At 32.8% G+C, this 27,426-nt stretch overlaps 3 protein-coding genes and 1 long non-coding RNA gene across 5 annotated transcripts; 1 reads left to right on the forward strand and 3 right to left on the reverse strand.

The window, feature by feature from the left end:
- Positions 1-1,332: 1,332 nt before the first annotated feature.
- LOC101264049 (protein trichome birefringence-like 34) lies at positions 1,333-7,165 on the reverse strand. The gene is made up of 5 exons (XM_004246245.4): positions 6,711-7,165; positions 5,861-6,041; positions 4,259-4,455; positions 3,033-3,191; positions 1,333-1,924 (listed from the first exon to the last, which is right to left on the reverse strand). Exons 1-5 carry the CDS (start codon positions 7,115-7,117, stop codon positions 1,573-1,575), a joined length of 1,296 nt encoding a protein of 431 aa, XP_004246293.1. The 5' UTR covers positions 7,118-7,165; the 3' UTR covers positions 1,333-1,572.
- A 5,410-nt stretch (positions 7,166-12,575) lies between these two features.
- On the reverse strand, positions 12,576-12,878 carry LOC138338107 (uncharacterized). Its single transcript, XR_011211432.1, has 2 exons — positions 12,741-12,878; positions 12,576-12,665 (listed from the first exon to the last, which is right to left on the reverse strand). It is a non-coding gene; the product is annotated as an uncharacterized lncRNA (long non-coding RNA).
- Positions 12,879-14,035: 1,157 nt separating this feature from the next.
- On the reverse strand, positions 14,036-17,821 carry LOC101264546 (uncharacterized). Of its 2 annotated transcripts, XM_010327466.4 has the most exons (5): positions 17,421-17,821; positions 15,804-15,972; positions 14,908-14,940; positions 14,694-14,788; positions 14,036-14,567 (listed from the first exon to the last, which is right to left on the reverse strand). In XM_010327466.4, exons 1-5 carry the CDS (start codon positions 17,736-17,738, stop codon positions 14,346-14,348), a joined length of 837 nt encoding a protein of 278 aa, XP_010325768.1. In that variant the 5' UTR covers positions 17,739-17,821; the 3' UTR covers positions 14,036-14,345. The 2 variants fall into 2 exon arrangements, with proteins under 2 accessions (XP_010325768.1, XP_004246295.1); XM_004246247.5 differs by lacking the exon at positions 14,908-14,940 and having other exon boundaries at positions 17,421-17,799.
- A 111-nt stretch (positions 17,822-17,932) lies between these two features.
- LOC104649033 (pentatricopeptide repeat-containing protein At2g03880, mitochondrial-like) lies at positions 17,933-20,209 on the forward strand. The gene has a single exon (XM_010327465.2). The coding sequence runs from the start codon at positions 17,933-17,935 to the stop codon at positions 20,207-20,209; it is 2,277 nt and encodes a 758-aa protein (XP_010325767.1).
- Positions 20,210-27,426: the final 7,217 nt, after the last annotated feature.

The raw sequence follows: 27,426 nt of genomic DNA on the forward strand, positions 1-27,426 counted from the left end.
GATACACATGAGTCACGACCATTGACTCCCCTAATTGGAGTATAAACACGAATACGAGCATTAAGAACATGGCAAATCAAGCTAAGACCCAAGTTAAATTTAATAGATACATAAGAATGTGTGGATCCATATAAAATAAAATAGAAACCATCTAGTCATAAACACGAATAGTACATGTTATTACAATATTAGATGTCTCGACCTCAGACTTTCCCAGGAAGCCGTAACAATGGGCCTTATCATATCAATCCGAGCAACCCCTCTAGCTGGTTGTGTCGCTACCCTTCCCATGTTATCATTACCTTCTGATTATTACCTCGCATACCATGTGGGCATCCCTTACCATTGTCACCTCCACTTGTTGGAACTACACCCTTAGTCTGCTACTGCATCTGATTACATGCTTGTGTGAGAGGGAAATCCCTCTTTAAATGACCCAGATCACCACAATTGAAGCATTATCGGTCATAAGAGGGCCTGCTGGTGGAAGAATAAGAAGCTTCATGAGCTCTAGAAGCTGAATAACCCCTGAATGGTCACTTGTAGAAGATGGATAGACTGACTAAATAGGAAGAGCCAAATAAATTTGTTGATGATATCTAGAGTAATACCACTGAAGTTACCTATAGTCTTGAACTTCTTAGCTAATACCTTAGTTTGCCCAACCTACCCGGCCCCCTCCATTTTCTTTACCTTATCAGTCACCTCATTAAAATTCTTCCCTACATATTTCATGTGAATAGATAGAACTTGTAAATTAGTATTCGGGCTTTTAACAAACAAATGAATCCTCTCCTTCCCAGTGCCCAATAGTTAGGTAGCATAGCGAGATAATACATGGAATTTAGCCTCGTAAAATTCAACAGACATGCTACCATGCTTAAGGACTAGAAACTCACCATTCGTGCTATCCTGAAAGTATATATTTTTCTAGAATCATGACATGAAACTGTGCCCAAGTCATTGGAGGCAAACCTAACGAATGACACGCCACATGAGATATCCACCACTGGTTAGGATCACCATGCAACTGAAAAACAAAAAAATCTACTTCATGTCGTTGCACAATACCCAACTTATGGAATCTCCCGAAACAATTCAGAATAAACTCAAACACATCCTCATTGTCTGTACCATGAAACTTAGCTAGTGGAAGTTATTGTACCATGAAACAAGCAAACCAACAATTAACTAGGATTTATTCAAAATTAAAGCAGTAAAATAAAGTTACTACCAATTAAATGTATTAAATCCACTAATTTTTGGGGAAAATCAATAAGACAGGAAAAAGGGATTTGAAGTATAACATAGCAATCGACCACAAAATCCAAATTGTAACCTAAATAAATGAAGATTACATCTTATAGCAATTGTCACTTTGTCAGTTTATGACTTATATACAATTACCATATATACCACTTACAATTTTGGATTTCAACAAAAATCACAAAGAGAAAAAAAACAAAAGCCAGCCCCACATGCAAACGGTTTGGTCCATATTCATGTCATATGGGACTATAGTCTAAATAAAGAAAAAAAACATTTACAAAATCCAAAATTTCTTTTTAACTCTTAGTAGTTATTAAAAATATATGCATAAAGAAGTTCATTCCAAACATCAGGTACTCCAGGAAGACACCAATGTATGCAATCAGCATAACTACTTGGATTTGCAATTTGTTGTTCAGTAAGAGAATCCCATTGTTTTCTATAGATTGAAGGGTGGCCTTCTTTTCTATACTCTGATAGTTGTGTTATGTTGAGTAAATGAACATTTAATCCTCTATGTTTGAGTTCATCCATAGTTGATTCAACTATTTTCATCATCTTTGGATCCGATCCATTTCCTTGGTATCCCTCTTCTTCTATTAATTCCTTTTCACTATAACAGTTTTCCCCTTTTGCTTTGCCCCATTCTTCAGCCCTGTTGATTGATACAACGATATTAAAAAACTTATGTTGTTGATTCAATGTCGATGGGGCGAATGAACGATCCTTTGATTTATGAGCAAGGTGTTTCAGTTAAGTTTATAAGTCGGTCAAACCAGCTTACAGATATAAGATTGATGTTTAAGAAAGTACAGACAAAGATGTTTAACCTTTGTGGTCTTAAACTTAAAATATGTGGAATGCATCAAAATGTATTTTACTCTTATGATCATAAATATATCATGTAAAAAATTAAAATTAAAAATTATTAAATATAAATGAGTAAACAAATGTAGAACAAACAAACTGAAAATGAGAGACTAGTGCTTTTGAAATAATTAAAATTTTAAAAGGCGGTGGTCCCTTTAAAGTAGAGACACTTTTCCATGAAGAGTTACAAAATGTTGGTAATTATAGTTTAGTTAGTTTTTTAAAATAAAGAGATAATATGTAAATACTCCCTGAACCTATATTTAAAATCTCAGAGACATACTTATACTATACTACGGTCCTATTAACCCCCTAAACTTATTTTATATATAACTTTCTATAATACCCCTTTTGGGCCTACGTGGCATTAACTTGTAGACCGAACGATGGTTGAATTTTTTATTCAAGTTAGTGTCACGTAGGTCGAAAAGTGGTAGAAAATTATTTATAAAATAAGTTTAGGGGGGTAATAGGACTTTAGTATAGTATAATTGTGTCTCTGAGATTTCAGGCATAGGTTGAGAGGGTACTTGTGCATTTTCCCTAAAATAAACTTAATTTTTAAATGAGGACGACAAGTCTCACTTAAACATTCTTAGATACCAAACGAGATGATTCAATTAAATGGTCACTCAATTAAATAGTTATTAATATTTTAAAAAATCATTTCTTTTTTGTTACAGAAAATTAAAATCAAAAAAGATATTTCTTTTGAAATAATAAATATTAGTTAAGTGATCATATAAGAATCAAGCCAATACAAAACTCTAAAACTTGTGGTTGCATACTTGACATTTGTAACTAATTTGTATGGATAGAAAAAGTAAAACTAATTGTGTTCCACTTTATGGATGGGAAAAGTAAAACTAATTAGGTTTTAAGAGATAAATTACCTTTCATGAACTGGTGACATGCTCATGAAGAATAATTGGGTTTTGGTGCGATTGACATGAATTTCCAACCAATCAGCCCAAGCCTTTAAAGCCATTTCGTAACTCCGTAACATTTTTACTTCTTTGTAAATTCCATCAGACTTCTCAAATGAACCCCATCTAAGATGAATAATGATAGATTATTATAATTGAAAAGCCAGTAAATATTTATTACACATAACTTTGATAAAGAGAAGCATTAAAAACGCTCCTAAATTCTTTGTACTAATTATTAAATTTATTTTTAAACTATTGATAGCTTAAAAATACTCATTTACTTAATTAATTAAATTTAAATACACCTGACTTTGCAACATGAGTGAATATACCCCTAAACTATCGCCAAGTTTAGAAGTGTTTTAAAGATTGTCAATAGTTAAAGGACGAAACTAATAATTTGTATCAAGTTCGAAGTGTTTTCAATACTTCTCGGTCTCCTAGATAAAATAACATTTAGGGCTTGTTTGTCTAGGGAATAAGTTATCCAGGAATTAATTATTATGAGATTAGTTTGCACCCTTAATATAGATAAAAATAATATTACTACCTCGAATAAACTCCTCTTAAAATTAAGAGTAACTTTTCACATATAGCAAATATAAAGTTCATATTTATATGTTTTAACTATAGTTTGCATAATTGCGCTCTATAACGAACATAAATATGTATATTTCACTGTACACATACAAAACAAAAAGAATTCGCTATACATATACAAAAGAAAGTAACTGCATACAAAATATCAATTGTATAATCTGTGTATGTATAAAACGAAAAAAAAAAGACAAAAGAAAATTGGGCAGAGAAATACTTTTATTGTATAATTATAAGTGTATAGGATAAAGATATATGTATTTGCATGTGTATATACAATTTTCTCTTGTTTTATACAAACAGAAACACAATTTATACATTTTGTTTTTGTATGTATAAGCGAGAGTGGCGAGGGTGGTGAGCGATATCTGGGAGAGTGACGAGCGAGATTTAAAAGAGGGAAACAAAAATATATGTATATATGTAATTTTCTCTCGCTTTATACAAACTTAAACGCATTTTATACATTTGTGTTTGTATAAAAGCGAGAGAGAGAGAGACTGCCACCAAAACAAGAGTGGTGAGTAAAAATCCACCGGGAACAGAAGTTTAATGATATAATTAATGGTTGGTAAGTTTTGAGTGATACTCACAAGACTTTGATATGGGGGCGTCTCCACCAAAGATAAGTATTGAAGACAATAAAATCAGCATTAGTCCAACGACTACCATGTTTTTCAATTGAATTTGCTCTAACAATTCTCTCAGGGAGACGATGGTGCACTGGATCATCTGAGTTTGATTCCACCAACAATGGCTCCCAGTAGAATTCTATGGTTGCATTATAATCCTAATCATCAAAAAAAAATTAAATAAATATTCATAATTTTTCTCAGCGTTTTAATTTGTTTATCTAGTTTTGATCAGATAAGAATTTTAACAAAATTAAAGAAAAATTGAATCTTGCAATTTCAAACTAAAAATGTATAATGTATAAAAATATCCTTAATCTTGTGATCTTAAATATGTATAATATAAAAAGTTATTTTAAAATATTACCGGATTATTCTTTTTTGAATAAGACAAAAACAAAAAGGAAAATGTACAAGTGCACATTCAACCTATGCCCGAAATCTCATAGACACACTTATATTATACTAAGGTCCTATTACCCTCTGAACTTATTTAATAAGTAATTTTTTACCCATTTTCGACCTACGTGACACTAGCTTGAAGAAAAAAGTCAACCAGCGTTGGGCCCACAAGATAGTGTCACGTAGGTCGAAAAATGGTAGAAAATTATTAATAAAATAAGTTCAAGAGATAATAGGACCTTAGTATAGTATAAGTGTGTCTTTTAGATTTCGAACATAGATTCAGGAGTTACTTGTGCATTATCCCAAAAAAAAATAATATTGAAACCAGATACAAAGTTAATGTGGAAGTAAAGGTCAAAACTTAGATTCATAACCACGCATAAAATAGTTGTTGATTAGATAATTGTACCTTAATTAAATTAAGATAATATTCTAAGTTAACTTTACAGCAAAGCCAACTATGACCATCTGACTATTAAACTATCTTTGTCTTGTGAAACTTGTAATCATTTGATTGGACTTTCACCCTAATTTAATGAGTAAGTTTTTTATATCCTAAACTTTGAAAAATTAAGGTTTATTATATATTGCTCTAACAGAAGTTGTGGTCAAACCATTAATATTTTGAACATATGACTAGTAAAAATTATAGGACGAATGAATTAAGTCTTAATCTTGTTTCTTTTTTGGGTTAAACATTGAGATTATTTATGCAATTGGCTAATAAATTGCAGTATCATTTCTTATAAATTTCTACTTTTGTCCCTTGGTAGACTAGGAAGTTATTGATCATCTACTAAAAATTATATTAGTTATTAACCTAACAAAATTAAACAGCAAAGTGAAATTTGTAAATAATTGGGCAGTTCTTTTGTACTTTCTCTGTCACAAACTTATATGAATTGATTGAGTTAACATGAAATTTAAGAATAAAAAGAAATTAAAACTTGTGATTTAGAATAAATCATAAATATTTGTGTGATGACAAATCATTCGGTAAAGATATAAAATGAACATTTTAAAGTTAAATTGTTATTAAATATAAAAAAGTATCTTTCTTTTTTTAACTGATTATGAAAGAAAATTAGTCATATAAATTGAGAAGACCAGAATAATTGGTAAGAATTATAGAAGAATGAAATATTAGTTTAGACTTACTTTAACTTTGAAAATGATCAAGGAAGTATTGTATCTGTAATTCATTGATTTAAGGGAAGAATCATGAATTGCTGTATCTATCAAGCAAACCATTGAAACCCATTGGCCTCTATTGAGTGAATCTCCCACGAACACAAGTCTTTTATTCCTCAATTTCTCCAACAATTTTGTTGCATTGAACCTTTTTTAACACCAAAAACATTCCACCCAAAGCTCAAATATACTATATCCAAAAATAACAAAGAAGAATAATTAACCTATATAAAATTGTTCACTTAGTCATTTAAACTAAAAATAGTCGATAAATGTATAAGTCATGTATAATCAGTATATAATTCATGTATATCATTAAGAAAGTAAACCATGAATCTGACTGGCTATTTTGTGAAAAAATACCCCCCCCCCAAAAAAAAAAAAACATATCAAGGTCACTAACTGCATATGTATTTCATTGAGACAAAACTAAACATAAAAACAAAACTATAGCTAAACTCTACTTTACAAACTCTTTTATAGAAGTGTCACTCCCATGTGTTTCCCTATTTATCAACTACTTTTTAATTACTTTTATATATACCCTAAAAGTATGTATAAAACTTTGTACACTATCAAGTCTTATACATTAACTATCATAACCATAAACAGCGTGAATAGTAACATGGATAATAAGACAAGTTACCTGCTATAACCTGTATTGATAACTTTGTTTTGACCTGTCAACCTATCATAACCCTCCTTTATTTAACTTTCAGACATGCATGTTATACTATGCATAGACGAATTATATACTACTAACATGAAAAAGAAATAGTCTTTTTTTATCATGAATCGAAAGTAAAGGGGGGAAAACCTTGGAATATCACATTGATGAGGTTGCCACCTCCAATGTTGGTAGTTCAAGTCCTTTCTTCCAAACTTTTGACAAGCTAATTGATCAGACATGAACTTACAATCTTGTTCCTTATATAGAGGATAAGACTTGTTATCAAAAATCCACTTCCCAGAAAACAAATTACACTTACTATTATTTGAAGAAGAATACATTAATGACTCCTCATTTTCCTTTCTCCTACCTGAATTACTATTACTCTTATCTTCAAACAATAATTTTCCACTCTCACCAGTCAAGTAAACTACTCCGGCTACGAGCGAGACGATTAAAAGAACAATAAGGGAATGGAAACTACATTTAATATCCCAAATGGGAGAACTTGTTGTTGATGGAACAGAAACTAGTAATTGGTGACTTTTAGCCATGAGATGTTACTAATTTTGTTCTTCAATATTATTGTGATTGAGGAGTCTAGCTATATATGTATGTAAATTAATTGTTTTTTAAGGATTAGTGCGTTTGGTGAGAATGAACTTTCAAGGTTTGTTAAATGTTAAACAATTTGGGATATGGAGTAAGTGGAACTACATTCTTGGTAGTTCAGCTAAAGTAATATGGTCAAGTTACTTCAAAGTCATGCTTTTCCCAAATTTACTATATTGCCCATCTAATTAATTATTTATTAGATCAAAAATTCATAATTTCAAGAAATTAAAATTAGGATATGGAATTCATTATAGTGGGTATAAAATAATACACTATCCATTTATGTGGCACTTTTTAATTAGTCGAATAGTCTAAGTTTGATTGTAATTTCTGGCATGAAATCCTTAAAGATTTTATAAAAATTGATATATTCGGAAACTATTTAAGAAGTTATATAAGTCACAGTAATTATAAAAATATAAAATATTTAGAAAATGTATAAAAATACGAAGACTTATTTGAATATCGAAATCTGATAGGTGTCACATAAATTGAGACGGGAAAATAATTAAAAAAAATAGTGGGTATAAAACAAAAAGGGTGATCAAGGTTTGGTGGCCAGAGCTAGCGCGTTGACTATGGATTCAACAAAATTGAATAACTTTTGTTCAGATTTTGAATTTTTAGAAGAAATTTATTAAATATGAATCATTATTAATTTTAAATCCAATAATTTAATAGAAATAAAATTTTAAATGATAACTTTAAATTCTGACGCTATTAGATCAAAGTTTTGTCCTCCTAATCAAACTAATCAAACCAAGCAATTAGCTCAACAGTTACGGGCATACAGTTATATGCATTATGAGAAAGCAAGTACTCAAGTTTATCCAAAAAGAAAAAAGAAAGAATATCCTAAAGTTCAAAACGCAATAGAGAATTCTTTCTATTTTTAGATTATTAAAAATTTAGAATATCATTTTATATTTCCATATATAGAATATCGTTTGTTATTTGGTCCCTTATTTAGGAAGTTTCATCATAGCAACGAAAAGTAATCTTAAAACTTGAAAAGTGGCATCATTAAATATGAAAAAGAAAAAGTTCTTTGATAGTGATGCTTTGATTTAAAGATTGGTTCATCCTTTTTTTTATTCGAGTCTGAGAATATTTATTAATTTTTTTAAAAAATACTTGAAAATCATCGATTGACCATAAAAATTTTAAATATTGTTTAAAGTTGTTTTTGAAATTTGGAAACGTTCATAATCCTATTTTTACTGTCACTATATTTTTCTTTTTCAAATTTTACCCTAATAGTAATGTTAAACTCCATTTTCCCTCGTGGCTTTCTTTCCAATTCTCACTTTCAACCAACTGATGAATTTAATAGAATTTAAATCATATTTCATGTTTTTTTAAAAAAATTATATTTGTATACTCAAGTATGTTTTTGGTTACTCTTTAGCTACTGAAACTCGATGGCATCAGTTAAATGATTGTTCTACTAAGGCATAATACATAAATATGTCCTTTTAACTTAGTTTCGAATTACATTTATGTCCTTTAACTTTGAGTGTGCACAAGTAGACATTTAAACTTATAAAAAGTTGAACAAATAGACACACATGTCCTGCATGTCATCCTAAATATCATTTTTCCTCCTACTTGTATTTTGTCATACAGGGCTCATGTGTTTATTTATTTAAAAGTTGGGTAGTTAAAGTGTTTGTTTGTACATTATGAAAATTGAAGATCAAAATTAAAATTTAAAGTCAAATTTAGGGTCCAATATAAGTATCATGCCTTCTACAAAATATACTAAATGTACACAATTGTGTCAAGATTTTGTATTAGATGATTCCCTTTTTTTTTTTTAAAGATAATTCTACATTGAAATCTAATGAAAAGTCCACAAAAGGTTGATTTACTTTTGGGGTAGCTAGCTTCTTTTGTAAGTTGTTTTTACCGATAATATAAAGATAGTGTTACATATCCTTTTTTCAAGTTAGACACAATTAAACTTTTATTTTTATTTCGAAGGTAGTTGACGCCTAGTACTCCTTTTGGTTTAAGATAAGATAAAATATGATTTGTAATATTGTTCTAGTTAAGATAATTATTGAAAGATGACATGATAATTAGTGTCAAAATTAGAGGGCTGTTTTAGGTATAGAAAACCAAATTATCATGGTCTACCAGGATTCTATTATTGATTTGTTAATGAATTGAACGATTTGAATGGCAGATTAGGTAAGGAGTAGTTAATATCTCTAAATCCAGATTAGTGATCTCATGAAGGCTCCCTTTGACCATAATTAATTTATTTTATTAACTCCCTCTCCTCCGTTCTTAAATACTTATTACATTTTTTATTTTTACTTCATATAAAATATAAATTAACTGTCTACCGTACATGGAAAGTACCTGTGTATATATATAATATAAAGATAATTAATGAAGCTCACGAATCATGTGTAAGGGGTCAATTATCTAACATCTGCTTTATTTCTTTAACTGTCCTAAAAGATTACGTAGGTATTTAATTATATGCTGTTGAATTATAGTTTAACATTTTTAATAACAACAAAAAAAAGGGAAGTTATTGAAATAATTAATTAATACCTCTAGCGTCTAGAAAGGAGTTGCACGGCCTAATTATTGCAATTAAATTCGAGATCAAGGCCCCTCTCCGTTTTCACTTAATTTTTTTCCCATTCTTCAATTTAGGATTACTTAAGTTTAAGATTAAACGTAATATATATTATTTCTCGTCACTTTTGATTATTATAAATTTTTTTTTAGTGTCAAATTATAAACACTTTGATTAATATTTTATGATATTTTTTTTATGATATTGATATATAAAATATTGCAATTTATAGTATTTTTCGTGTAACTTTTGAATATCTAATTTTTTTTTAAATATCAAATTAATTTAATCTAATTTAATTTTGAAAATTATTCAAATTAACTTTTGAAAATTACAACATAACAAATAAAAATGGATGATATAAGAGGGATCACGTCTTTGTGGACCAATTTTAACTTATAAGTGTATATACATGCATATAAAAACATGTTTAGGAGGGCAAAAGTATTTTTCTAAAAATAAATAAATAAGGTATTTGGCCAATTTTTAAAGAGAAAATAAGTACTTTATTCGGAATATCCAAGCTATTTAATAAATATTTTTGAGAATTTTTTTTTAAAGAATACTTTTTAAAAGCTTGATCAAGCATTAATTTTTGTTCAAAAACTTTCAAAATGATTAATCAAACACAAGCTACTTCTCAATTAAAGTATTTTTTTTAAAAAAAAATATTAAACTTACAAAACTATTTTTAAAATAAGTTATTTTTAGAAATGTATCCCTATATAGTTTGAAGTTAATATCAACTATATTACTGCTATGATAATAAAATCATTAACTATTTTTGGTTAAGCTATAGTAATTGAACTAATACAATTTACAACTTACAACCCGTTATCCATTTCAAAAGTAATTTAATTTTATGGCTGTAAAGATAAAGTCACATTGTCACTTGAAACGAAATGAATGGTATTCACTAATCACTATTATGATAAAAGTAACACAGCTTTAACATCATAATTGTAAACTTATCTTGATAATGAATTTTGTCATTATAGTAGATAAGGTTTAGTGAATCTACTAATATAGGAAATAAAACTCAGATAAAATTAAACTCAATACTTAAACGTGATTTTTGTTCGATTAAATACATCAGATCTCCTATAGCATACGAGTCCTTTACTTTTAAGTTAAAATATGTGGACATAAAACATTATACGCTTATTGTTACACAGCACTATACTTTATTTTTATTTCCTTCTCTCAAGGTTATTTATCGTATTACGGAGTCTCGTTCTTAAAAAGTCTTTTTACTTTGCATCAATTTCTATTTCTTAAAGCTTCAACGTTTTACTGATTACCAAATTGATTCTGATAGTTGGCTTTGTTGGTATCGAGGCATAACATTCAAACGTTTAATTGTAACTATAGGTGGAATTAACTTGTAACTTGAGAATACCTTGGAAGCTGTTTTTTTGAATTCAATCAGAAACATAAACATCTAAGACAATACTTTATTTTTGTTACAATTTGTCAGTTTGATTCTGATTTGACACTGAATTCAAAAAAAATAATAAAGAGAACAATATTTGTATGTGTGGTCCTAAACTAATATATATACGGAATGTATCAAAATGTCATTTAATTTTATATTTTTAAACATGTCATGTAAAAAGGTAGTATTAAAGAGTTACCACAAAAAAAATTTAAAAAAAACATTCTTTCCATAACAGATAAAAAAAAGAAAAATAACGACACAAACAAATTAAAAAGGCTTAAGTCATAGACGGCCCTTAAAGTTGTCCACATATTTCACTTAAACACTTTAACTAGGACTTATACCTATTGAACACCTGGACTGTTCTGAATTTAAACCATTTAAACACGTTGTGCATATGTGGCAAAAAAGTGAGATTCACGCTTTAATGAGCGCGTGAATCATTTAATCAACAATTTTCAAACTTTTTTTCTCATTATTTTTTTTAAATAACAATCTTTTCAAATCCTCCTTTTCAAAATTTGCACCACCCTGTTGCTCCTATTTCTTCATAACAATCCACCATTAACATAAGAATTCCAAGGCAATAATAAATCCAAACATCACTTTATTCCTTATATTCCAAGCCTTAATATGTTGTTTTATCATATTTCTTCTTGTCATTGTTCTAATTTTTCAGATTTAAAATTATATGTTAACATCTTTTTTGCCGGAAAAAATGGATACCACCATTCATATTTTTTTGCTGGAAAAAACGAAGGCTATCATCCACATCTCCTTACCATAAAAAAATGGAGACGCACAACCCCTTCTTCTTCCACAACAAAGTAGAAACAAAATTCGAATTAATATTAATAAGAACGTATTTTTTGTAAAAAAATAACAACATCAATTTCAAATAGGAACAAAAAGACGCGATAAAGAGAAACAAAAATAAAAAATTCTTAGTTAGTATATGTTAAAATCTCCACTTTTTTTTTTTAGATGAACAACAACAATGGTGGAAAGGGTTACCTTTAAGGGAAAGAGAAGAAGGGGAGGTTTGGGGTGGGTGGGGTGAGGTGGATTTTTTTATTTTTTTTTTTAGATTTAGATTTTTTGGTATTTTAATTTCATTTATTTAAGATAATTAAACTAAAATGTCACATGTGGTAGTTTAATTTGTTATTTTGCCACATCAACTGCGTGTGTGTTGCACGCACTTCATTTTTTAATTAGGTGTCAGAAAAATGTTTGATAGGTATTTATTTTTTAAGGTTGAAGTGTCTAATAGGAAAATGGACATGTTGAGGTGTTTAAGTGAAATATGTGGACAACTTTAAGTGGCCGTAGATGAGTTAAGCCATTAAAAAACGAAACAAGACCGAAAGGAATACAAATAGTCCATTTATGTGGCTCGATGAAAGGATACGTATTCCACACTATGTTTTGGCTAGGGAAAAGAGGAACACATAACCTGTTAAAAAAGAGTTAACAAACTATAAATCAATCTACCAAACTGGGTTATAGTGCACTAATAAAATTGTTCCACCTGCAATTAGAGGTCTCAGGTTCGAGCTTGAATATGAAAAAAAATCATAACGCAACCCTCAAGTGGATCGTGCAGTCCAAATACCTACTGTGAAACAAAAAAACAAAAATATCAATCTTAGTTTATACGTTGCTCGTGAGTTGTAACACTAAGTATTGTCACACTTTTATTCTTTGACAAGCAACAGACAGTTTATATGTTTTCACGAATATAGACAATATCTTTTGTTTCAAAATGACATATATCTTCTACTATGTAGGTATTGGGTCAAATCTCAAATTGAGTAGTTACTCTGTCACTTCAAAATAATATATGTGCTAAGAAAACATCTAACAAAATGAAATTTGAATTTTTGGAGATATTTTGACATTATTGGTGTAACCCCTAAAATATGATATTATTAATGTAATGTATTGTTGGGATCTATAAACCCCACGATATGATATTAGTTCTTTTCAGGAAATTATGTTGGGCTTTATTATAATAATCCTCACAATATGATGTTAATGATTAAAAAAATAATTAATTAGTGACGATTTTTTTTGCTATTGTAATTTCTTTTCCTATTTCAAATGTATTCTACGTAGTTTTGATGATTGACAAAATGATATGAGATACACCAGAATAAAGACAGTTGTACAAAAATTAAAGAACAGATATAATTAAGTCTGATAAACTCAAGAAAACAAACATAAGCTGAATTCAAAAACTTACCATCCTCAACTTTCTTCTTTAGCCTTTGAGTAAATGAAGGTGGTTTGGAAATATGCTACAAATGCTGTGATACTTCTACTACCGGCTCATATGCATTCATAGGACTAACTTCCGCAGGGGCAGGGACTAGGGAGCTGAGAGAGGCGAGGTACATATGAAAGAGAGAGAGAGGAGAGAAGAGAGAGGTGAGCTAGAGAGAAAAGAAAAGAGGAGAGAGGCGAGGGAGAGAGGAGAGAGGAAATAGCCATAAAATCCTAACTTATAACTATAAATTGTAATTCTTCCAAACTATAATTGTGCAAGGTAAATAATATCACATGTTTGCCTAGTTACGGAATTTTATCTTATTTTAATATAAATAAGTTCTAATTTTTCACCCTTTGTTTTCATAAGAAAAACACTCTTACTAATTTTTGCCAGAAAAATATGGAACACTTAAATAAGGATTGACCATTTTTTCATGTGCTTGAGTTAACTATAGTCCAAATAACCAACACAAAACTGAACTGTGCAGAAACCTGATCGCGCCATGAACATCATATGGTAGTAGTTTAAGGAGTACTATGCCGATCATCCCATCGTCAAGAATTAATAAGTATCTTCCTGTTTGCTATTAAATTTCACATGTGAAACACCAAAATCATTGTATTCGTCTGAGCATCAATTATACTAGCTATTTCTTAGACGTCAAAAGATGCAGCAGACAGTTCTCCATGGCTACTATAGAAAATGTCAATCACAGCAGGTGTTCAAGGAAAAGAAAGCAAACCCTTTTTGATTTTCAGCTGGTACAGGTTTAAAGTAGGTGAACCATTTTTGTTGCAGCCAGGCACAACCAAAAAGATGTTCAATATTTCATTGCTCTTCTTTGCGAGTATCGATTCAATGCCATCATAGTCCTAATTCCTTTTTCAATTGGGCAAGAGCTGCTTCAATCTCATCAATATTTTCTTCTATACTGTTATCTTTATCTGTTCTCATTTGTTTTTCGTTACTAGTTCCAGATTGTGCATTGCCCTTCTGGGGTCTCTCGTTGTTGTTTTCGTCTTCTACATCTGCATCAGTTATATTCAGCTCCTTCTCTAAAAACTCAACGAATTCTTCTCCAATTTCCTGTCAACAATCAAATTGAAAACTCTGATTCTTTCTTTATCGCGTGGAAAGTAAGTTGAATTTATCATTTCTAGATTTGTTAATTGTGTTTTTCTTTCTCATAGGTTGAATTTATTAAATCCTTACAGCTAATTCTTCCCATAAACTCTTTGGTTTTCCGGTGGAAGCAACATTTGCCTCCCAATTCCGAAATTCTTCTTGGAGATCCTTAAAGAAGTCCGCTGCAGAAAGAAATTAGACTTGAGCACATGACTCGTTCAACTGCAAGACAAACTATAAATGAATAAATATCCTAGCACAGTTGACAATAATGGATACTGTATCTTTAGCTATAATCTACCTATGCTTATTTGGGCATCCTTGAAAAAGCTACCTGCAGCATGAAGGGGTTAAACATAAGAATGTAAAGCAAAAAAAAAAAAAATGCCTTGCTGCATAGTTTAACGTATATTTCTGTTTTATTTTTCTTGCTCTTTTTTTTTTGTTTCGTTTTGAGCATTCTTTTTAACACACAGTTTCTTAGCATGAATATGGTAGGTGAAACCTCTTGAACACTTAATACTGGCCTTATACTTGGATGTTGTATATGGAAATAATGCTACATTCAAAGATATTTGTGTCATGTAACTATTTTGAGGTATCACAAACAATATTCAACATTGGGTTCAAACATCCAACTCTATTACATAATTCAGGTTCTGTGGTGGATTTGACATCCACCCCCCGTCACCCATGCTGTTTGTCTGTAGAAGTCTGGGGAGTGGGGGAGGCCTGAAGAGCTAAACGTCATGGTAAAAGTAAGACCTCAATCCTCATAAAGTAAGATTTTCTTTCTACTTTTTGAGCTGGTGCCTATAAAGTCAGCAAATGTATCCCCCAGAAGTCCAACCTAAATGCTTTTGTTCGTAAACTTTACAGTTCAATCAAGAAACTGGAGGCATATCAGATTACACACTCTAGTTCATTAATTGATGAATGACAGATGCTTTAACCATTCGTGTTATAATTCTTATAAGAGTTATCTAGTACTTTTTGAGGACAGAAAGACAGAGGTTTGAACCATCTCCTGACTTTGAGATGGCCAGATAAAACCACTTTTGCTATACTATGAGGCTGTGCCAAGGACTATTTGTAGAAAACTGTATTTTTATATGTCTGGACATAAGCAATCACTCATACTAACAAAACTTAAGAATAAGTCAGCAACAAATATCACAATTAGCAAAGATGTTTTACCAAAGCTATAAAAGTCTTCTTCATCTGCAGCACTTCTATTTCGTTCTGCTCCATTATAATATGAATAACTTGAGGTGTCACTTCTTGAATCATATCGCCTCCTGGTTTTGGAGTTCAATAGTGTGTTGTATGCATGCTTAATCCTCATAAATTTTTCTTGAGCATTTTGCTATACAGAAAGACATCAAATGAATCTGGATAAGTACTTCAATAAAAATAGGTTTTGTTCATTTGAAAGGAAGAGAAGTTTTAGTTCCTATCCCTGTTTTAACTTGAGGGCAATCTGTTTTTCTTGTTTCTTTCCTGTCGCCAACAAGGAATATGCATTGTAAAAAGAATAGGTAATTTAGCATAGGGAAAACGCATTAGTACCCCCAACCTGCCGGAAATGTCAGAACCCTGAACTTATTTTATAGATAATTTTCTATCCTTTTCGGCCTACGTGACACTATCAACCAGATAACTTGACAAAATTGTTAGCAAGCACTGAGCCCAGAAGATTGTGCAACGTACGCCGAAAAGGGGTAGAAAATTATTTATAAAATAAGTTCAACGGTAATAGGATCTTAGTATAGTATACGTGTCTTTGAAATTTCGGGCATAGGTTAGGGGTACTTATACATTTTCCCTTTAACATATGATGCCTTGATTTCCTAAAGTAAAATAAATTGTGTTGCACTATTGTATGGAATTTCTGTCGCTAGACTAACATATTTTGTTATTTCTAGAGCTAATCCTGGCCCTTGGAGAAGTGAGATACAAAGCAAGCATCGGATGGTTATACTGCTGAACCACTACAGCTATAAGCAACAATGACAAATGTCGTCTTTTCTACGACAATATAGTTATCCCGAGGTTGAAGAGTCTTAGCTTTCTTCATTTTATGAATTCTCACAAGGCTAAGAGCCGAGATAGCACTACCAACAGGAAGTGCTCAGCAAAACTCAGCCTCGACCCAATAGGGATAAAGGTTAACTTGTAGAACAAAATAAAGCAGTGAATAAGTTGCTACACTTCTGCAACCCTTAACTGCCAAAAACTGGTAAAGGACATACATAAAGACAAACCACTAGTATAGAAGTCGAGAGGAATCCACATTCAAGACTTCGATCCCTAATCATCTCCACCTTTCTTCTTTTCTTGTTTCAAACAGTAAACAGTGTTATGTCATATACTAACACATCTAAACAACCTTAGACATTTTAGCTATCACCACTTCTGCAAATATTTGTGTGATATATATAGCATAGATGAGCAGCAATTTGATCACATAGAAGCATTGCTTTAAGCCTATGCAAAATATCAATTTTATCAATCAAGAGAATAGTTCAGTGACAACAATCACCAAGCTAAATGACCACACGAAAGTATATACCAGTCTACGCCTCAATTGCATTTATGTTCAACAGATACAGAATAGTAACAGCAGTTTACTCCGGTTAAATTTTCTCTGACAACAATCCAAAATGAGGAAATGTGGATTTCTGAATGTTTTAATCAGAAACAGAGAAAGCGCTGAACGCTATGAAATGGCTAAATTCGATTCAGAAACATTTCTTTCTCTAAAGCAAAATAACAAATCATGCCACAGAAATGACTAAAATTCAAATTCTTTACCTCTTTGTTAACATCGGGATGATACTTGAGAGCAAGTTTGCGATATGCCTTTTTGATTTCATCGGCGGTCGCTGATGAAGATACCCCTAAAACTTCATACGGAGACTCTTTTCGACTTGCCTTAACCAATATATGTTTGTATTTTTTCCTCTTCTTCCAATAATAGCTACCTAGACTATTCGAGAAGCACATTCGTCTAGGTATCGCAAAGCTTCCATACTCAATTCTGCAAACAAATCTTGAAGTTAACTCTCTTAGGTTTTGAGGAAAATGAAAATTGTTAACTGGCTTTTGAGATAGAACAGATGCAAAATCCATACGCCTTTGCTGATTGCACGCTTCTGGTTATGTTATCTTTTACAAGAATATAAATGGACGGCTGAAAATGGATCTCTATCATAATTCATGGATGTATTAAGTTAATTTACCAAAACACCCATCGTATCTCCACTATGCTCCAATTTTAGTATTTCTATGAGCTCAAATTTTTGGGTGAATTTTTGAAGCTCCAAATGAGTAGCTTAACGTTTTGTTCTTTACCTTTAACTGTGAATGGCCATCGGAGAAAATACATATATTCTTCAAATAATGTGTCTGTTCTGAAATTAGTTGCTGCACGCCAACTGCTTGATGAAATTGTTAAGAGAACTAGAATTTCAGTTGCAGATTTGTGTGTTACTGAATGTGTAGATATAGGTGAAATGGTTATGGAAAGCAATGGGAATTTCGATGTAACGGATGAGTTTTTAGGAGAGTCCAGGTTTGATCGTGCTAGCAATCACATGGATGAGGAATATGTGATTGAGCAGTTGAAGTATTGTAGTAGTGAAGGATGTTTTGAGCTTGGAAAATTATACCATGCTTTCATAATTAAGACGGGGATTTGGTTCGATAAGTTTGTAGCTACAGCCCTTCTTAATATGTATGCAAAGTGTGGTGAAATGGCAAGTGCTGAGATGATATTTGGTAGTTTGTCTTACGTTGATGTGGCTTCGTGTAATAGCATGATTTCTGGGTATGTAAGCAATGGAATGGAATCTGAAGCCTTTGCTTTCTTTGTCAAGATGGGTGATATTCTAGATATCGTGTCAAACCATTATACATACTCGATATTGTTATCTGCTTGTGAGTCTGTTCAAGTAGGACAACAGTTGCATGCTCATATTGTAAAACTGGAATTTATGTCGCTTACAGTGGTTGGAAATTCAGCTTTGACGATGTACATCAACTTTGGAATGATTGAGGAGGCTGAGAATTTGTTCGAAGGACTCGCTAGTAAGAACTTTATATCTTGGACTGCATATATATCTGGATTTTACCGTCAAAAGGCTTTCGATAAGGCATTGACACAATTCTGTTTGATGAGAAAGAACAATACTGAACCTAATGAATACACCTACTCTGTAGCCCTTTCATGTGCAGCTTCTGCAGCCTATCATGATTATGGTTGCGCACTTCATGCCCAGGCAATTAAGAATGGAATGATCTCAAAGGTATTTGTCGGGACTGCCATCATAGAGATGTACTCAAAATGTGCAGAACTGGGTAATGCTGGAAAACAGCTCAAGGAAATGGGACGTGTAGCATCTTGTGCATCATGGAATGCAGTAATAACCAGCCTTGTTCACAACGGTGAGGTCGGTTCCGGATTGGAGATGTTCCGTAAGATGCTAAATAATGATATTGCTTGTGATGAGTATACATGTTCACTTACTCTGAGGGCCTGCTCGTTACTTCCATCCCTTGCAATCTGCAGGCAGGTGCATTCTTGGGTAGTTAAGGGGAAGTTTGGGGCAAACTTGCACGTGGCGAGTTCATTAATAGAAACATATGCACAATGTGGTAATTTAGAGGACGCTGAGAAGGTTTTCTGTCAAACATTTGAACCAGATGACGTGACGTTTAATTCAATGGTTAAAGCTTATTCACAGTATGGTAATCCAATAAAGGCTATTTTCTTGTTTGAAAAGATGGTAGAGAAAGGGATATTACCAACGAGTTTCACTTTCCTTGCGGTTATTTCTGCTTGTAGCCATTGTGGTTTAGTTCAACAAGGGAAAGAGTTGTTCGAGTCTATGACTAGAGATTACAGAATTCCACCTGAAGAGAATCACTATAGCTGCATGGTTGACCTTCTGAGTAGATCAGGGCAGTTAGAGGATGCTCTCGAATTCATAAACCAGCTGCCAATTGAACCTAATGCTCCAATTTGGAGACCATTTCTAGCAGGTTGCAGGTTTCACGGTTGCCTTGAAATGGCAGAGATGGCGGCCAGTAGAATATTAGAGCACGACCCTGGTGATGCATCAGTATATGTCACTCTCTCGAACATGTATGTTGAAGCCGGCAAGGTAAGGGATGCACTCAATCAAAGAGAGCTGATGAAGTCTAAGTCAGTCCAGAAGGAACCCGGTTGTAGCTGGTTGGAGGTGAATGCAAAGATTCATACATTCTTTTCTGGTGATGCAAGACATATAGATACGCCAAAAGTATATTCGAGATTGGATAATCTGATGCAAAAGATTGAGAACAAAACAACTCGAGAACTCGGTAAGGTTACGAAAGAGAAATGCTTATTTCACAGTGAACGGTTAGCAGTTTGCTTTGGCCTATTGAACTTACCTAAGGGAACCACTATACGTGTGTTCAAGAACATTAGGATATGTTTGGACTGTCATACGACAATGAAGCATATCTCGAAGATTACAAATCGAGAAATCATAATAAGAGATAACTACAGATTTCATCATTTTAAGCAGGGCTGCTGTTCTTGTGGGGATTTCTGGTGACACTGAAGACATGTAACTTGGTGAATATACAATAATAAATACAAAAAAAAAAAAACATTTGAATTATTTGCTTACATATTTCGTATCTTTAAAATGTATTATAATATGTAAACGAGAGGGAATTGTAAGCACCCCTCACTTTCAACCCAAAGTTATGAGTTGAGTCACCAACAATGGCAGATTCGGAATTTTAAGATTGTGGATGTTCCTTTAGCTATCAATTACAAAATATAAGTGCACAAATTTAACATTTGTGTTAAGAAAGACAATCATATTTAAATATCATAGAGAAAAAGGTCTATAAAACTACTATAATAAAATTTAGGGTAACTTTCACATATAGCAAAAAAAAATATCATATTTGTATAATATAGCAAACTTTGCATAATTGCGCTCCATAGCAAACATAAAAACTGTATAATTCACTATACATATAAAAGTGTATAATTCGTTGGCCTAAATTGTATAATTCGCTGGCCTATTTCGCTGCAATTGTATAATTAGCTTTGCATACAGTTGAATCGAATTAAAATGTATGTATATTGCATAATTATAAGTGTATAGCAAGAAGATATATGTTTTTCTCGCTTTATACAAAAACAGAAACACAATATATACACTTCTGTTGTATAAAGCTAGAAAAATTGTATTTCACTGCAATTGGATAATTCACAATTGTATAATTCTTTGGCTTTTTTCTCTGCAATATTTGAAGTAAAATGTTTGTAAATTATATAATTAAGTGTATAACACGAAGATATACATTTTTGCATGTGTATATACAATTTTCTCTCGCTTTATACAAAATAGAAACAGAAATTATACACTTCTGTGTATAAAGCGAGAGAGGCGAGAATGAGAGAGTGGCGAGCGAGACTTCTGGGAGAGAGACGTCTGGCAAATTTTTGTCAATGTTTCCTATGGAGCACAATTAAATCAAACCCTAGCTATTCAATTTAATTTAGATTATTAGTTTGCTATTTTATACAATTTTCCCTAAAATTTAGGCATAATACATAAATGTGTCCTTTAACTTGCCCTCATTTTATATTTATGTCTTTTAACTTTGGGTATGTACAAGTAGAGACTTAAACTTGTATAAAGTTGAACAAGTAAACAAATGAGTATTGCATGTCATTATACACATAGGACACCACGTATGATAAAAAAAATGACACGTAGGATATCATGTAGTACATGTGTGTCTATTTGTACAACTTTATACAAATTTAAATATCTACTTGTGCATACAAAAAATTGAAGGACATAAATGTGATTTAAAACTAAATTAAAGGGTATATTTATGTATTATCTAATAATTATTATTAATAAAGAAAAAAAGGAAGAGGAAAAGTTTTTTAATAAAATTCTGTTTAGAAAAAGTCAGCAAAAGGGCATAAAGGAAAAAAAGTACAATCAACATATAGAGAAAAATAAATCAAAAAATCAAATTGAAATAAATAAGTGAAAAGTACAATCAACATAGAGAGAAAAATAAATTAAAAAATCAAATTGAAATAAATAAGTAGAAAGAGGTGCTAAGAGGAATAAGAGCAACTAGCAGCCTTGACGCCCACTTGTAACCACTACGCCAGCCAAGTCATTTGTACCTGGTGCTCAGGCTTTAATTTTTGAAAAAATTAGGCGTATAAGCAACATATATTAATTAATTATTTAACATAGTTATAGTTTGTCATAGTTACAATTTGTGACCTACTTTTAGCTATAATTACGCGGCTCAACTTTTTAGTTTTGTATAGTTCGAAATTTGTATAATACAATTGGTATAACTTTTTTATGATTCAGATTTGTATAACTGTTTACACTTCTAATGTTTGTAATTGTATAAATTTGTTATTTCGAGTTTATACAAAAATAACTAAATTATAGGCTTAAGTCCTCCACGAGCACTCAAAGTTGTCCGCATATTTCACTTAGACACCTCAATTAGAATATATTTATTTCTATTGAACACCTTATTTGTTCAAAAGTCATTCTTATTAAACACAAATTGCTGACATGACAAAAAAAATGTGTTTCACCCTCTTTAAGCGTGTTAACTAGGCTTGAAATAATATTTTTTTCTTTTCTTTTAATTCTCCAACTTGTACAACTATTATTTTTTAAAAATAATTAACAAAAAGAAAAAGAAACGCCGGTCTTCTTCCCAATACAATGATAGAAAATTTATCTCTTTAACCCCTCCACCTTTCTCCCATTCTCTCAAATTCTTTCTGCTTTTTTCTATTCTTTCATGTTTTCTTTTTAAATTACTACATAGATATCTAAGTCTCTAATTTTTCGGCATAACTCCACTACTTTTAATAAAAGTAGTATGAATCAATTTTTCTGGCAAAAGTCATTATTTTTCATATAATTATGATAAATGATTAGTAATAATGAATGAAAAGTTTTGATGATATTCTATTAAAAGGAGAATGAATTTTTAGCTTGAGTGTGTAACTATGACATACTAACTAGGCTCAAGTGGTAAGGTTCAATGAAGAATAATTAAAGAGGTGAAGGCGATGGTTTACTATGTCGCTGGTGAAACTGAAACACGGTTTGAGGAAGAGGAGGGATTGTCGTGGGTGTGGCTGAGTTTTTTAGATTTTATTTTAGTTAGATAAATAGTTTAAAATAGTTACTTATTTTTTAGAATTTCACTTTTAAAATAATATTTTGAGATTAAAATGCTACATGTCATCATTTAATTCATTCATTTGTTATGTCAATGACATGTCACAACAATTGTATTGCACACATCTCATATCTTTGGCTGATTATTAAAAAATGTCAAATAGGTATTAATTCTAAGGGGTATAAGTGTTCAATAAGTACAAGTTTTAGTTAAGGTGTATGCGAATTATGCAGACAACTCTAAGGCGCCATAATGACTTGAGCCTAAATTATACATATGTACACTTGAATTATATACAACTACGAATCATACAAACGAGACAACTTAAACTATAACTACAACTCATAAATATGCAAACTGTAGCTATGAAGCATAATTAAATTTATCATAGTGGCTATTTGCGAAAGTTCCACTTAAGTTTTATACATTACCTCTTAATTTCTATGCAAATATATATAATTTATACACGATTAATAGGTGCTTGAGCACCCAAAAGGACCAGATGGGCCGCCCCTGATCACCAAGGGAGATCTCTACGTCAGATTTGGACACACGAGCTCTTATGCAAATTACAACCAAGAGTTCAAAATTACATATCGAGAATGGAACGAGATCTGACCCTTGGTATTTGTCGTCGCATTATTGGGAACAATGGTCTTTCCATACGGATCAAGCTTGAGTATCAAAACTCGAGTGATAATGCTTGTCCACACATTGTTCAAAGGGTTTAAGAATCAAGGACAAGTGAAATATTATCCCATCACCTTTGGTCTATTATTCAAAATATATCGAGCCCCAAGAAGGTGTAGAGAGGGATATCGTTACTTTCAAGGATGTAACTTGCTCCTTCAATGGTGGATTTTGAGTCATCTAGCAAAAGCACATGAGACTCAGGAATTGCATACCCTGGATAATAAGAACACTCTTAGAGATTTGAATGACATGTTGTTTCGGGAAAATCTTGAGAATCGAAGGACTAGAGAAAGATGGGCTCAAATTTTTTCAAGCTAAGAGATGAAGATCTCCAATGGATGCTCGATTGCTTCATCTCGAAGGAGGTCATCGTGGGGGGAACAAATAACTCGTACTTCCACTGCCAGGTATTCGGGGAATCCGTCCTTACGCACCCTTCCGAATCCTACGACAGTTTGAGAGAAAGCAAACCACACCTTGAGAGGCGTACTATGGAGCCTATGTGTATGACATTGGGGATGACAGAGTCGATGATGCTTTAGAACTGCTGAGGGAATGGAAAGGGGCACAACAAATGCAGAAAGATACCACTGCTCCTAATCAGTTCTACGTTGGGTAAGATGAAACTTACAAGGATTGGCTGAAAAAGAACATAGGAAGTATCTCCTCTCCAGTCCTGAACAGTTGTCGCAGCGTGGAAGACAAAGAGGCCAAAGCATTGATGGAATTAAGAGAAGTAAGACGGGAAGCCTAGGAAATTTACACCAAGTTCATGGAAAATCAAGATGCTCTTGAGAAGGCAACTCAAGAATTAGAAATGATAAGACACAGTTTCGATGATTTCGACTCATGGGTCAAAGAGAAGATAGAAGGGATGCAATACGAGGATTGGGAAGAAAAAGGACGCCTGAGCGAGGGTTACCTGTTAAAACTATGATGCATATTTCAGCAGTACAAGATTCAAGAGAGCAGCGGAGGAGCAAGGCCATCAGGGACAGGATAGCGGATTTCGCCCTGTGCTGGTTTTTCTATATGTATTTCTGTCATTTTTAGCCTCTACGTGGGCCTACCTTTATTGTATTTTTGTACATTTAAATGGCCCCTGCGTAGGTCTGTCCTTTTGTAATTTGTTCCTTTATTTCCCCTTGTGAACATTAATCATTCATTTTGTGAAATTTGTTTGGGTGGGGTGATTAACTGGTTTAATTCCACATGTACATCATTCAAATGCGCTAGGCCTACCCTTGACACAAAAGGGTCCCATGTATGTTTAGGACGCGATATATGTGTTTTTAATTGCTTATGTGATATGTTTCTTTGGATGAGAACATCTCAAACTCACTCCCTATCAGAAATTCCCAGAAATATACAAGTTACTATTACAAGGTCCGACCAAATTTCCCGACTCTTGAGTTTCCCAAACAAAAGTAAAATCCTATCACCAAATTTTAAAATACTACTCTACCATCTCAGGAAAGGTGAGATCACAAGTATGGACAAAGGAAAGAGTATCCAGACTGAACCAACTAAAGAAGAGATGATCAACATACGGAAGCAACGCAAAAAGCGCCTATATGACTTACTGTTCCCTTTGGAGACCCCCGAGGTGGAGAACATTGAAGAAAGTTATGAGAAAGTGCTTGTCCGCAAACCTTCTCCCAAAGGACATTTGGCAGAAGGGGACCATAAAATCACTCTTGAAGCAAATCCACAAGAACGCCAAAAGACGGTGGAAGTCATCTCGTGCGCCATTATTTTTTAGCATTATCGGGCTAGGCATATGTTGAGGCCCATCGAAAGAGCATCTTCATAAGTGGGATCAGGATATCTCCACAAGACTTGTGAGTGTCATCCCAACCATAGAGGTAAAACGATAGAGGAGTGCATAGATTTTAAGAATGTGGTCCGTTGTTTGCTCAATATGGACAGTACTCCAAATATTTGGGGCGACGACATCATCATTGCATTTTTTTAACCGCGACTCAACATACCAGTCAATGAGAGGAATATATTCTATCGTTGTTCATTTACGCCTTTCAAGAAAATAATGTTGGAGGTCTATTCAGAATTGGTTCGAAACGAAGTATTCACCCTTTTCTACAAGGATGTGGGCGTGTTATATTCCCTTTGGTTTGAAGTTCAAAAATATTACCCCTATCATAATGCCACAGACCACAGCATTGAAAAGTGTCTTTCCTTTCGCTACAATGTGGAATATCTTATCAGCATAGGAAAGATTCAAGTTGAGTCTGTTCCTCGTGGCTAATTCTACAACGAGAAGAAGAACGACTGAGATGGGGCCACTGTTTATCTTAAAAACTTTGTTGTTATTTTTCAATTTCTTTGTATTTGTGAATGAATGAATGAAAAATAAGTATTTACTTTACCCGAACTACGTAGGGCCTGAATTCTCCTTGTGAGATACGTAGGCAGCCTTTTAAGGCCCGGCCACTATTCTTCAAAATTTTCATTCTCCTCCTTTCATGCTACAAGGAAATGTGAGGCTCAGATCAACGGATGTCAAAGAGATGTAGCAAGAAGACATTGGCTCAACGTGATCTAACCTTTCTGAAAAAATGTCAAACTAAAACAAGCAAACTCCAGCTTGTTCAAAAGATAATTTCCTTTTTCTCATGGGTTAAGATGTCCTCAAACAAAGGAACTTTGTGTTTTTACTTGCTCTCTATGTGATATCTTGCATTTTGTATTCTGAACTTAAACTGAAAAATATGCCTTTGAATTGTTTTCCTCCTCAGATACTTTGAAACTGGTCTGTGTCGACTAAACTGGCTGATCATCCATACTTCACTAGATCTAAAGGTCCTGCAGATTCCTCCCTTGACCGAAATTCAAACAAGGGAAAAATGGTAACGGGAGATAACAATGACGAGGTTGGTCTTATGGACGTTGTAATGGATCAACCCACCATAGCGGATAAGAATGAATTGATTATGCAGTTAATGCAACAGATTGCATAAATGAGAGTGGAAATGCAAAAGAGAAAGGATCAACTTCAACCAGGCTTTATTGTCAACGCTACTACAGATGGGAGACCTCCTCTCTACTTCCCTTCTTCAAACCTGGATCCAGTTCAGAATCTGTCACCTTCTCCTGCTCAAAGTCCCTCGGTCGTCGATTTGACTACCCAAAATCCTCAGTATGTCTCCAGCTCCTACCAGTCTCAACCACCTCCTCAAAACAACCATTCCCAAATACCACCTCATCCTTAAAATACCAACCATCAAACCGCTCCACCACCATAAAACCAGAATCAAAACCAAAACCAAAGAACATTCCACCTCCAAACTCCTCACCACTACCAAAACCAAAATACTAATCCCCAAACCTATCCACAAAACTTCCAAACTACCCAGAATGACCAAATTCCTTTCGTATCTACAACCTTACCTAAAAGAACAACTTTCCAGATACCCGTCCCGACTGAGGACGATGTGCACGGTTCTGAGCTAGACCATTACGAGAAGCAGGAAAGAGAGTGGAGGGAAAATGAAGAGGCGAAGGTAGATATAAAGAAAGAGAACAGGAAAGCAGCGAAGGAGTTCCAATGCATTCCCGACGTTGCTGTTCTGAACTATGAGGATTTGTGCATTCATACGAATCTAGGACTCCCGAAAAGGTTCCAGATTCTAAAATTTGACATTTTTGGAGGAATAGGGAATACTATAGCCCATCTGAGAGCCTATTGTGACCAGCATGTCGGGGTTGGTAGAGATGAATATTTGTTAATGCGGCTCTTTAGCCAAAGTCTATGCGGAGAGGCTCTAGAATGGTTCACTTCCCATAAAACAAGACAACAGCCCAATTGGAATGCCTTGGCCAAGGATTTTATCGTTTGGTTTGCTTATAACGTGGAAATCATTCT

This window comes from Solanum lycopersicum, chromosome 9 (genome assembly GCF_036512215.1).
Source record: "Solanum lycopersicum chromosome 9, SLM_r2.1".
Lineage (NCBI taxonomy): Eukaryota > Viridiplantae > Streptophyta > Magnoliopsida > Solanales > Solanaceae > Solanum > Solanum lycopersicum.